General features: G+C 46.0%; 1 protein-coding gene across 2 annotated transcripts in view; it reads left to right on the forward strand.

Moving 5' to 3' along the window:
* LOC129707803 (palmitoyltransferase ZDHHC3-like) overlaps positions 1–12,565 on the forward strand; it is a 51,717-nt gene that overhangs the window by 6,759 nt on the left and 32,393 nt on the right. For both annotated transcript variants that reach the window (XM_055653149.1, XM_055653159.1), the window contains exon 3: positions 6,938–7,062. In XM_055653149.1, coding sequence (XP_055509124.1) covers positions 6,938–7,062 — 125 coding nt within the window. The remainder of the gene's footprint in view (positions 1–6,937; positions 7,063–12,565) is intronic.

Genomic DNA, 12,565 nt, shown 5'->3' on the forward strand with positions numbered 1-12,565 from the left:
TCTTAAACGTTGGGATAGTCCCAGCCTCAACTACCTCCTCTGGCAGTTTGTTCCATACACCCACCGCCTTTTGTGTAAAAATAGTTACCCCTCACATTCCTATTAAATCTTTTCCCCTTCACCTTGAACTTATGTCCTCTGGTCCTCGATTCCCCTACTCTGGGCAAGAGACACTGTGTATCTACCCGATCTATTCCTCTCATGATTTTATACACCTCTATGAGATCACCCTTCACCCTCCTGCATTCCAAGGAATAGTCCCATCCTACTTAACATCTCCCTACAGCTCAGACCCTCAGCCCTGGCAACATCCTCGTAAATCTTTTCTGTATCCTATCCAGCTTGACCACATATTTCCTATAATATGGTTCCCAGAACTACAATACTATAAATGCGGTCTCTCACTAATGTCTTATAAAACTGCAACATGGCCACCCAACTTCTATACTCAATACTCTGGGATATGGGGAGAAGGCAGGCACGGGTTATTGATTGGGGACGATCAGCCATGATCACAATGAATGGTGGTGCTGGCTCGAAGGGCCGAATGGCCTCCCACTGCACCTATTTTCTGTACTCTATGTTTCTGACTGATGAAGGCCAATGTGCCAAACGCCTTTTTAACCACATTATATACCTGCGACTCCAAGGACCGTGCGCCTGTGCTCCTAGATCCCTCTACTCTACGACACTACCCAGAGGCCTACCATTTACTGTGTAGGTCCTGCCCTTGTTCGACGTCCCAAAATGCAACACCTCACACTTCTCCGTATTAAATTCCATCAACCATTTCTCCGCCCACCTGGCCAATCGATCCAGATCCTGCTGCAATCGTTCACAACCATCTTCACTATCTGCAAAACCACTAACTTTTGTATCATCAGCAAACTTGCTAACCTTGCCCTGTATGTTCTCATCCAAATCATAGATGTAGATGACAAACAGTAACGGGCCCAGCACAGAACCCTGAGGCACACCACTAATCACAGGCCTCCTGTCTGAGAAGCAACCTTCCACCATCAACCTCTGCTTCCTTCCATGGAGCCAATTTGCTATCCATTCAGCTATCTCTCCTTGGATCCCATGCGATCTAACCTACCAGAGCAGCCTACCTTGCCGAACGCCTTACTGAAGTCCATGTACACAACATCTACAGCTCCGCCCTCATCAACATTTTTGGCCACGTCTTCAAAAAAATCAATCAGATTTGTGAGACACGACCTCCCACGTACAAAACCATGCTGACTATCCCTAATCAGCCCTTGCCCATCCAAATGCCTGTATATCCTATCCCTCAGAATACTCTCTAGTAACTTTCCAACTACAGATGTTAAGCTCATCGGCCGATAGTGCCCAGCATTTTCCCTGCAGCCCTTCTTCAAAAGGAGCACAACATTTGCCACCCTCCAGTCTTCCGGCACCTCTCCGGTATTTAAAGACGACTCGACCAGGGCTCAAGCAATTTCCTCTCTGATTTCCCGCAATGTCCAAGGATATATCTGATCAGGCCCTGGAGATTTATCTACTCTCATACTTTTAGTACTTCTTCGACAGTAACCCTGACTGCTCTGAAGACACTTCCATTGACTGCCCCAAGTTCCTCCGTCCTACTGTCTTTATCCTCAGTAAATATGGAGGAGAAATACTCCTCTCCTGTGGCTCCACGCAGAGGTGACCGCTTTGATTCCTGAGAGGTACAACTCTCTCTAGTTACCTTTTTCCCATAGAAACATAGAAAATAGGCGCAAAATAGGTGTAGGCTATTTGGCCCTTCGAGCATGCACCACCATTCAATATGATCATGGCTGATCATCCAAAACTCTGTATCCTGTACCTGCCTTCTCTCCATACCCCCTGATCCCTTTAGCCCCAAGGGCTACATCTAACTCCCTCTTAAATATGGCCAATGAACTGGCCTCAACTACATTCTGTGGCAGAGAGAATTCCACAGATTCACCACTCTCTGTATAAAAAATGTTTTTCTCATCTCAGTCGTAAAAGATTTCCCCTTTATCCTTAAACTGTGACCCCTTGTTCTGGACTTCCCCAACATCAGGAACAATCTTCCTGCATCTAGCCTGTCCAACCCCTTAAGAATTTTGTAAGTTTCTATAAGATCCCCCCTCAATCTTCTAAATTCTAGCGAGTACAAGCCGAGTCTATCCAGTCTTTCTTCATATGAAAGTCCTGACATACCAGGAATCAATCTGGTGAACCTTCTCTGTACTCCCTCTATGGCAAGAATGTCCTATATTTAAGTGGGAGTTAGATGTGGCCCTTGTGGCTAAGGGGATCAGGGGGTATGGAGAGAAGGCAGGTACGGGATACTGAGTTGGATGATCAGCCATGATCATATTGAGTGGTGGTGCAGGCTCGAAGGGCCGAATGGCCTACTCCTGCACCTAATTTCTATTTCTATGTCTATGTCTATGTCCTTCCTCAGATTAGGAGACCAAAACTGTACGCAATACTCCAGGTGTGGTCTCACCAAGACCCTGTACAACAGCAGTAGAACCTCCCTGCTCCTATACTCAAATCCTTTTGCTATGAATGCTTACATACCATTTGTTTTCTTCACTGCTGCTGCACCTGCATGCCTACTTTCAATGACTGGTGTACCATGACACCCAGGTCTCGTTGCATCACCCTTTTCCTAATCGGCCACCATTCAGGTAACAGTCTACTTTCCTGTTTTTGCCACCAAAGTGGATAACCTCACATTTATCCACATTATACTACATCTGCCATGCATTTGCCCACTCACCCAGTCTATCCAAGTCATCTTGCAGCCTCCTAGCATCCTCCTCACAGCTAACACTGCCCCCCAGCTTCGTGTCATCCGCAAACGGAGATGTTGCATTCAATTCCCTTGTCCAAATCATTAATATATATTGTAAATAGCTGGGGTCCCAGCACTGAGCCTTGCGGTACCCCACTAGTCACTGCCTGCCATTGTGAAAAGGACCCGTTAACTCCTACTCTTTGCTTCCTGTCTGCCAGCCAGTTCTCTTTCCACATCAATACTGAACCCCCAATACCGTGTGCTTTAAGTTTGTGTACTAATCTCTTATGTGGGACCTTGTCAAAAGCCTTCTGAAAGTCCCGATATACCACATCCACTGGTTCTCCCTTATCCACTCTAGTAGTTATATCCTCGAAAAATTCTATAAGATTCGACAGACATGATTTACCCTTCATAAATCCATGCTGACTTTGTCCAATGAATTCACTACTTTCCAAATGTGCTGCTATTCCATCTTTAATAACTGATTCTAGCAATTTCCCCACTACCGATGTTAGACTAACTGGTCTGTAATTCCCCGTTTTCTCTCTCCCTCCCTTTTTAAAAAGTGGGTTTACATTAGCTACCCTCCAATCCTCAGGAACTACTCCAGAATCTAAAGAGTTTTGAAAAATTATCACATGCATCTACTATTTCTGGGGCTACTTCCTTAAGTACTCTGGGGTGCAGCCTATCTGGCCCTGGGGATTTATCCGCCTTATGTATTTCCCCCTTGTGTATTCCCCTTATGTATTTCTAAAATCTCTTGGGATTGTCCTTGTTGCTACCCGCCAGAGCTATCACCTGGCCCCTTTTTTGCCCTTCTGATCTTTTTTAGTTTGCTCGTACCTATCCATGCCCTAAACTTATCTGCCTTGCTCATCAGGCCCCTTGCATTAAAATACGTGCAGTTTAAACCAACCTTCCTCGCTCTCCGCCTTACTCCTGCCTATTTTGTCCTTTACCCTTTCACCACCCTCCATACCAACTTGTCCTGTCTCCTTACTCCTGCCTCAGTCCTGTATGAGATCCCACCCCCCCACCTCCCCCCTGCCAATCCAACTCTTCTTTTGAAGGAAAGATACAGTACAGCTGACGTAATGCATTACATTTCCCTCCCTTTTGTTTTTTATACATAACAACATAGTTACCCTCACCCACTCTCCCTGAACACCCCTTGGCAGCTGATGTGTTCACAACACAACATATCACAAATACAGATGCACATTTTGACAGCAATAGCTCTGCATTCTTCCAAGGCCCAGGCCCATACATACCCACAACATGTCAGATGGTTCAGAATATACTCTGTATTCATTATGCATCAACTGGCCTGTGAGGTCATTAACATTTGTGTAAACAAAACTAAGTAAATAAATAAAAGTAAGACATAAATAAAGGCAGATCCCCGACTCCAATCAAGTGCCCTCAGTCAGTGGGTAGTTCTTTAAGACTCTCAAAGTATGACAAAAAAGGTTCCCATTTGGAATAAAACTTTTTCACAGACCCCTTCAGTGTAAATTTAATCTTTTCTAGTTTTAGAAAAGACATTACGTCCTCCAGCCAAGCGGCAGCAGATGGAGGAGTGGTAGATTTCCAGACCAGCAAAATTCTCCTACGGGCCAAAAGCGATGTGAATGCAATGATGTCAGACTGGTTTGCATTTAAACCCTGCTGCACCGAATACAGCTACAAGAGGGCAAGGCCTCAGTGTCACCCCAAGGACTTCAAAAACCACTGCCCAGTAGTCACCAAGTTTGTGGCAGGATCAGAATGCATGAGCTAGATTGGCTGGAGAGAAGGAGCACCTGTCACAGCCAGCGTTTGTCCCCTGGCTTTGCATCAAGCCTGGCTTTGCTTAAATGAACCCTGTGTAAAACTTTGAATTGTATGAGCCCCAATCTAGCACATGATGACGAGGAATGGACTCTTTTCAGTGCTTCCGTCCAGCATTCCACAGACAGATCCATACCAAGGTCATCCTCCCACCTAGCTTTAACTTTGTTCAGGTTTTGAGACATCAGTTGAGAGTATAATACAGAGATCAGTCCTTTATTTGCAAAGGTAAGAGTGAGTTTATCCAACACTGTGACAGACGGGAGATCAGGAAAAGAGGGACATTTTTTCATGGCAAAGTGGTGGATCTGAAGATATTTAAAGAAATGATTATGTGGGAGGCCATGATTTTTGTACAGGTTATCAAAACTATCAAATATGTTGTCGGTGTTTAAATCCTTAATGCACATAAGACCATTCAAACCCCACTGCCTAAAGGTTGAGTCAAGTGTAGGGGGGGAGGGGGGAATAAATGGTTACTGTGAAAAGGACCCAGAACTGAAGCTGATGTGAACTTATAGTGGCAGCGAAATTGATTAAAATTTTTGAGGGTGGATAGTACGACAGGGTTGGATGTAAATTGTGTGGGTTTCAATGGCAGGGAGGAGTATACTAAAGCTGGGAGGAGCAAGGAGTAACAAGACTGTAACTCAAGCAGACACCAGTCTGTATCTGGTCGGTGGAGCCAGAAGAATATCTTTTGGATATTGGATGCCCAGTAATAATGAATAAAGCTAGGAAGGCCCAGTCCACCTACTTCACGACCTCTTTGGAGAGTGCACATTAACCCTTGGAACCTTGTTACCCCATATCAAGGAGGTTATAGATTGGTTAACCGAGTTAAAAATTAAATAGGAAGACCGGCAAGCACTGGAACAAATAAAGAAATCTGGGAAGTACAGTCATCTTCACCGACTGCACTCTCCCAGCCATAGTGAGAGGTAGACCGCCATCTCTCAAAGTCAGCCTTCATTTGTCTAATTGAGGCGTATAGTTAGCTGCAAACAGGGATGTGAAAGAGCGGGTAATATGTATTCCAGGATATACAAAATCTTCTTGAGATATGGGAAGGGGCAGGGATTCCTGTCGGATCTGTATGGCTAGGTTGATGGAAAGCATTCGCTTTTTTGGAGGTTTAGTTTATAGCCAGAGAAAGTTCCAAACTGATCTAACAAGGACACAATTGCAGGGCCACTGGCTGTAGGGTCGCTCACATAAGGAAGGAGCTCATCGTCATATAGAGGCACACGATATTCCATGTTTCTTCTCCTAATGCCCTGGAATAATGTGGTTGACCTAAGTGCAATAGAAAGAGGCTGAATTGCCATCGTAAAAAGAAGTGGAGACAAAGGGCAGCCTTGACGAGTGCCCCGTGTTAATGGAAAATAATCAGATCGCGAATAATTTGGCTGTATACGTGCTAAAGGTGAATGATACCCAGGCTACAAATGTTTTCCTGATTCACCAGTCGCATTGGATGATGGATGGGACAGAAAGATATGGGCCAAACGAAAGCAGGTGGGACGTGTAGATGGGGCATCTTGGTCTGCATGGACGTTGGGTCGAAGGCCCAATTTTTGTGCTCTATGACCCTCTGAATCACGATGGTGCAGCGGTAGAGCTGCTACCTCACAGCGCCAGAGCCCCGTGTTTGATCCTGATCACGGGTGCCGTCTGTACCCGTATCTCACACTCCAATGACATGCAGGTTTGTAGGTTAATTGGCTTGGTATAATTGTAAATTGTCCTTGTGTGTTTATGGGATAGTGTTAGTGTGCAGAGATCACTGGTTGGTGTGGGCTGAATGGCCAGCTTTGTGCTGTATCTCTAGAAACTTTAAAAAAAAAACGAATCACGCATTATAACAGAACAAACTGCAAGGTCTTTCTTGGGAAGCTGAAGATTATCCAAGACGCAGCCTGCAAGCATGATTATGAAGCATTGAGTTGGTGAGGAATTGGAAACAAAGCGTTTGATATTCATTAATTCTCCTAATACATTGGCCTTGAGGCGGAGATGTTGAAAGTAATTCTAGATGACTGACATGTATGGACACTTTGAAGGAGGCTCTCACGCTCAGTGCTTTTAATCTTGTCACTGAAGGGCATTCCTGATATCTCTTCCCTCAATAGAGGGGTTCTCATCACTGTGACACTTGCAGCGTACAATTATACCCTATAACACTGTTCAATTTAATATATAATGATGTATTATATTTCTGGCAAGAATTGAAGCCTGTCATTTGGAGCATCAGTTTTATTTCACCTTGTCTTTGTTTACCAGGGTGCATTATTAACTTCACCTTGTCTTTGTTTGCAGGGTGCGGTACCAAAAGGGAACGCCACTAAAGAATTCATTGAAAGTTTACAGTTGAAACCGGGCCAAGTGGTGTATAAATGCCCCAAGTGTTGCAGCATCAAGCCAGAGCGAGCACATCATTGCAGGTAAAGCACCACACGCCACACGCCACCTTGATTAGCTTCACTGGCCAACCAACATCAATTGCAAGACAAAATCTTCATCTAATATATTATATTTATTATTATATAAATATATTCAGGGCTCTCGCTTAACTTTTTTTCCCTGTTGCCAGCCGGGCAACCTTGGCAGCTTTTTAGGTTGCCAAATGACAATTTAGGTGGTCATTTAAGATGGCTTGCATGATGCGTGCTCGGACGAAGTGCGCAGTTACCAGTCGGAATTATGCATTCACATATTATTTCAGCTTCAAATAAAGTCACAAACTAACATATTCACCAATCAAGACATGATATATACCGCAATGACATGCAGCAAAATTATAATACGGTATCTCAACTCTTTTTGCACATTGCAATTAATGCAATTTTTATTATTTCTTTCCACTTCCAAACAAAAATGTGGTTGGATTATTCAGCGTATGATCAACCTGTGTCAATATATCCTGGACCTTGATAACATATATGCTTAACCATGCACACTACAGATTGATGCAAGCATGTTTTCTGTGAAGGACCGAACATTATCATGACATGGCCATAGCATGGGTCGTTATTGCTATTGGTACTGAAACACTCTCGCTTCCCACATAATTTATCCACAACAAAATATACAGGTTGCAAGGAATTTTCTAAAGGCATTTTATGATAATAGCTGACAAAACTGACTATACCCATCTGACATTACACTAACTAACAAAAGATGGCCAAAGGACATAAATGCAGCAAATGTTTGGTAATATATTTAAAGGTGTCAAGACGCCACATTACCAGACATTCAGATTAGATGTATGTGGCAATGAAGATACCCAGTTTGTAAGCACCATTTTTTTTAAAAAACAATTGTTGATAAACGCTTTTTCCATCATTCCCACTTCAGAATTAACGTTAAAATTTCAACTGAAATATCCCGACCAAATTTGTGATGTATATGACTGACTGTAGAAGTAAAACCTGGATAAATCCAACGTATAGTTGTGAATGTTGCTCATTAAATAACTACAGTACTGATACTCCATATTAACAGCATTGATTTGCCATTAAAATGAATTCTGTAATAACGTGTCAGTGACAATCGAACACTGCAGTTAACTGCACTGTGGATTAAAACAAATAATAACATTGGGAATTAAAACCTGTTTGATTGCATTCCATTATCAAACATAGTCAATGTTAGCTCTGAAGACATTTCTTGTACAATAGAGTCGGGGGGGGGGGGGGGGGGGGGGGGGGGGGGGGGGGTATGAATCGGTGTGAATTGGATTGATTGAGGCAGGGGAATTAGTGAGTGTTGGTTGGAGTAGGTAAAATTCTGAGGAGAGAGCGCGGGGGATGTCAGTGGGATTGAATGGGGGGGATCTGTGGAGGATGGATGGGGGGAGCAGTGCAGGATGGATGGGGGGAGCAGTGCAGGATGGATGGGAAGGGGGTTAGTACAGGATGAATTGGGGGACCAGTGTAGGATTGATGGGGAGTGGCAGGAGAATCAATGCAAGGTGGCTAGGGAGATCAGTGCAGGATAAATAGATGGGGGGGGGGAGCACAGGGGATGTCAGTGAGGACTGAATAGAGACAGGAATGGGGATCAGTGCGGGATGAAGAGGAGGGGTCTCAGGATAAGGGAAGTGGAGGGGGGCGTATGAGAGAGAGAGAGAGAGAGGGGAAGGGGCGGAGGAGGTGGGAAGGAAGGCCAGCGCTCCTCGTACAACACATTTCAGGCACAGAAATCGCAACCAAAATATGGAGGGGACCGCGGACAGAATATCTTGGCGGCCGCATGCGCATGCGCATATGCACACACGCGCGAGGCTTCGGAGGCTTCTGTGAATGGAAATTTCAGCTCAATCCAGCGCTATTTGCAGCTCAGCTGCCTCTCACCTACAGCCCCGTCTCAATCCAGACATGGCTGCTGGTTAACCTGGCGGGACAGGCAGAGCTGAGCTTGGTTTTGCGCTGGCTGTGGGCCTGGGGGCACTGCGCCCGTCTGACCCCGAAGCCTCTGGCCATCCCCGGGCGTGTGGAGGCCCTCGGGTGGGGACGGGGATGGTCCAGTGATTGCAGCGCTGGAGACCGGGATCGATCCTGGCTGCAGGTCTGCCGAGAGTGTTTTGGTTCGTCTCCCTCCTCCAATCACCCCCCCCCTCCCTACCCCTACTCTACTTTCGCCTCTGACAGACACCTCCCTCCTCCAAGGGTCTGTTTTGAAAGAGCCGTTGGTGGAGTGGCAGCAGCTGCCGCTAACACGCCGGGCGGTGCGGGGTGCGGGAGGAGGAGATGGAGCTGTCACCGTCGCCGCTGCTGCCCGTATTTAGCTCCGACCCTCCATCACGCCACACTTAGCATCTTTCCCACAACCGTCGCCGACACAAAACGTCGCGTTCCTTTTCTCCAGAGATGCTGCCGGACCCGCGGAGTTACTCCAGTTTTTGTGTGTCTACGGTATAAACCAAGTTGCCAAGCCGGGCAAAATGACTCGCCGTTTAGGTTGCCCGGCAGCAGTTTGAGTGCTCATTGGCACCCGGGCAACCGTGAATTTCGAGCCCTGATATTATTTAAATAGGGAAAATTCATTTAGAGTCATAGAGTGGAAACAGGCCCTTCGGCCCAACCCGCCTACACCGGCCAACAATGTCCCATCCACACTAGTCCCACCTGCCCGCGTTTGGCCCATATCCCTCTAAACCTGTCCTATCCATGCACCTGTCTAAATATTGAGTCATACAGTTACTTCACCAGCTGCTGTTTAATCCATCTTGAAGTACAAGATGGATTAAAACCTTCTAATTGAATGATTGTGTGATGCATTTTCGGGGGAGCTGGGTGGTAGCACGGTGGAGGTTTGTAGATCTGTGGGGAGCACAAGGAACAGTCAGAAATACTGAAAGTAAGAGATTTCAGACATCGGGGCAGGAGACAGTTCCTGCTGCTCTTCTCTGGAAGGTCATCATGACTTATCTTTACTCAATAGTCGGGGATAGAATGAGGAGTCAAATCAAATTAGTCGGACAAGATGTCCTCCTGACAATGTCCTGGCTATTTTTGGTGATTAATATTGGCCTTCACTTTTTCCCCAGTAGCTTCCAAACCAGCCGACATGAAACCCATTTCACGGCACCATCTTTTCCCCCAAACATCACAGACTAAATGCCCTTGTCCTTCGTGAGCTCTGTTCACGTAACAGCAGGGGACTCATCACTGCCCGCTACTGCAAATCGCTGGTTACAAGCCTTCAATTAGTAGAAGGATCTTCCACAACCACAACATTCCTTCCTCCAGCCCAAGCTTGTATCCAACTGACTATTTCACTTTGATGTCCATGCACCCTCATCTTGCAGACTAGCAGACCATCAATAATAGGAGCAGAATTAGGCCATTCACCCCATCGAGTCTACTCCGCCATTCAATCATGGCTGACCTATCTCTCCCTCCTAACCCCATTTTCTTGCCTTCTCCCCATAACCCCAGACACCCATACTGATCAAGAAAGCAGGTGGGGGTTTGCCAAAGGCCTTGCTAAAATATATCTTGGTTTTTCTGCCTCTGCTGAAGGGAAAAAGTTCTTATTTCTTGCCCTTCATAATCTTATGTATTTCTATCCCGTTCCACCACTTTAAGGAAATCAAAGTGAGACAGTGATTGGAGGGAAGCAGCTCAGTGCAGTCACATCCTATAGTTTCCAGCCTAACCAATGCATGATAATGCCATTCCATCATGTCTCTGCCCACGCTAATGAACGCAAGTATCTGTGGACTTGTACACCTATGTTCCTCTGTTCTTTGTTACTCTCTAGAGCCCAACCATTCATTGTGTTCTGTCCCTACCTAATCCCTCACACTGACCAGCATTGGGCAACACAGTGGCACAGCTGTCAGAGCTGCTGCCTCACAGCACCAGAGACCTGTAATGCTGTCTGTGTGGAGTTTGCATGTTCTTCCTGTGATCAGTTGGTTTCCCCCCCAGATCCAAAAGACTTGCAGGTTGGTGGGTGAATTGGCCAGTAAGTTGTGTCTCAGTGTGTGTGTGTGTGTGTGGGGTGAGTGGTGGCATCATCGTCACAGAACACAAACTGTCCCTTTGGCTCATCGTGCCTTCGTTGCCTGTTGTACACCAATCCTTTTAGTTTAGTTTTGAGATAAAGCGCGGTAACAGGCCCACTGAGTCCGCGCCGACCAGCGATCACCCCACACACTAACACTATCCTACACACTAGAGACAATTTACATTTATACCAAGCCAATAACCTACAAACCTGTACGTCTTTGGAGTGTGGCAGGAAACCGGAGCACCCGGGGAGAACGTACAAACTCGGTACAGACAGCACCCGTAGTCGGGATGGAACCCGGGTCCCTGGTGCTGTGAGGCAGCAACTCTACCGCTGCGCCACTGTGCCACCCACGTTTACTTGTGTTAATGTCCTTAACCTTCTATGGTTTGGTGACGTGTATTTACCAAGATGCTGCTTCACTCATGCCTCCGTCTCATCAGCCACCACATCCTCTGTATTGCCCCTCTCACCTTCAACATCTCCGTTCTTGTCTGTGACATCCCCAACATGGTAAAAAGATCTCTCATGTCTCTTTCTACCTCCTTCGTTCCAGAGGAAACAAGCCCAGCCAATGCAATCTCTCTCCAGACCTAATGTTCAATCCAACATCTTCACACTGCCTCAGAAAAGTAGCCAACGTTATCAAGACTTGTCTCACTCCGGTCATTCCTTCTTCTCCCCGCTCCCGTCCGGCAGAAGGTACAGAAGCTTGAAAGCGCGCACCACCAGACTCAGGAACAGCTTCTTCCCCTCGGTTATCAGGCTTCTGAACGGCCCTTCCATAAGCTAATGTACTGTCCGATTCACCTCTACCCCATTGCGGACATTGGACTTTGTCTCTGGAACTGATGCGCTACAATGCTGAGAACTATATTCTGCCCTATCTATTGTATTTGATTTAAGATACGTTTGTGGCATTTAACAGTCATATAGATATGCAGGGAATGGAGGGATATGGGTGATGTGCAGGTATGTAAGAGTTGGTCTTGGCTCCTTGTTCAGCACAGACATTGTGGGCCGAAGGGCCTGTTCTTGTGCTGTACTGTTGTATGTTCTATTTATGTATTGTATTGTCTGATTAGTTTGGAGAGCATGCAAAACAAAGCTGTTTACAGTATCTTGGTATATGTGACAATAATAAGCTTTAGCTTTATCCAAACAATAAACATTACTTTAGAGGACCAGCGCAGAAACAGGCCCTTCGGCCCACCGAGTCTGTGCCGACCAGCGATTACCCCATACACTGGCACTATCTTACACATTGGAGACAATTTACAGTTTACAGACACCAATTAACCTACAAACATACATCTGGGTGGCAGTGTGAGCTGTGAGGCGGATGCTATGAGGCTGCAGGGTGGCTTGGATAGGTTGGGGGAGCGGGCAGATGCATGGCAGATACAGTATAATGTGGATAAATGTGAG

Source organism: Leucoraja erinacea, chromosome 2, assembly GCF_028641065.1.
Source record: "Leucoraja erinacea ecotype New England chromosome 2, Leri_hhj_1, whole genome shotgun sequence".
Taxonomy (NCBI): domain Eukaryota; kingdom Metazoa; phylum Chordata; class Chondrichthyes; order Rajiformes; family Rajidae; genus Leucoraja; species Leucoraja erinaceus.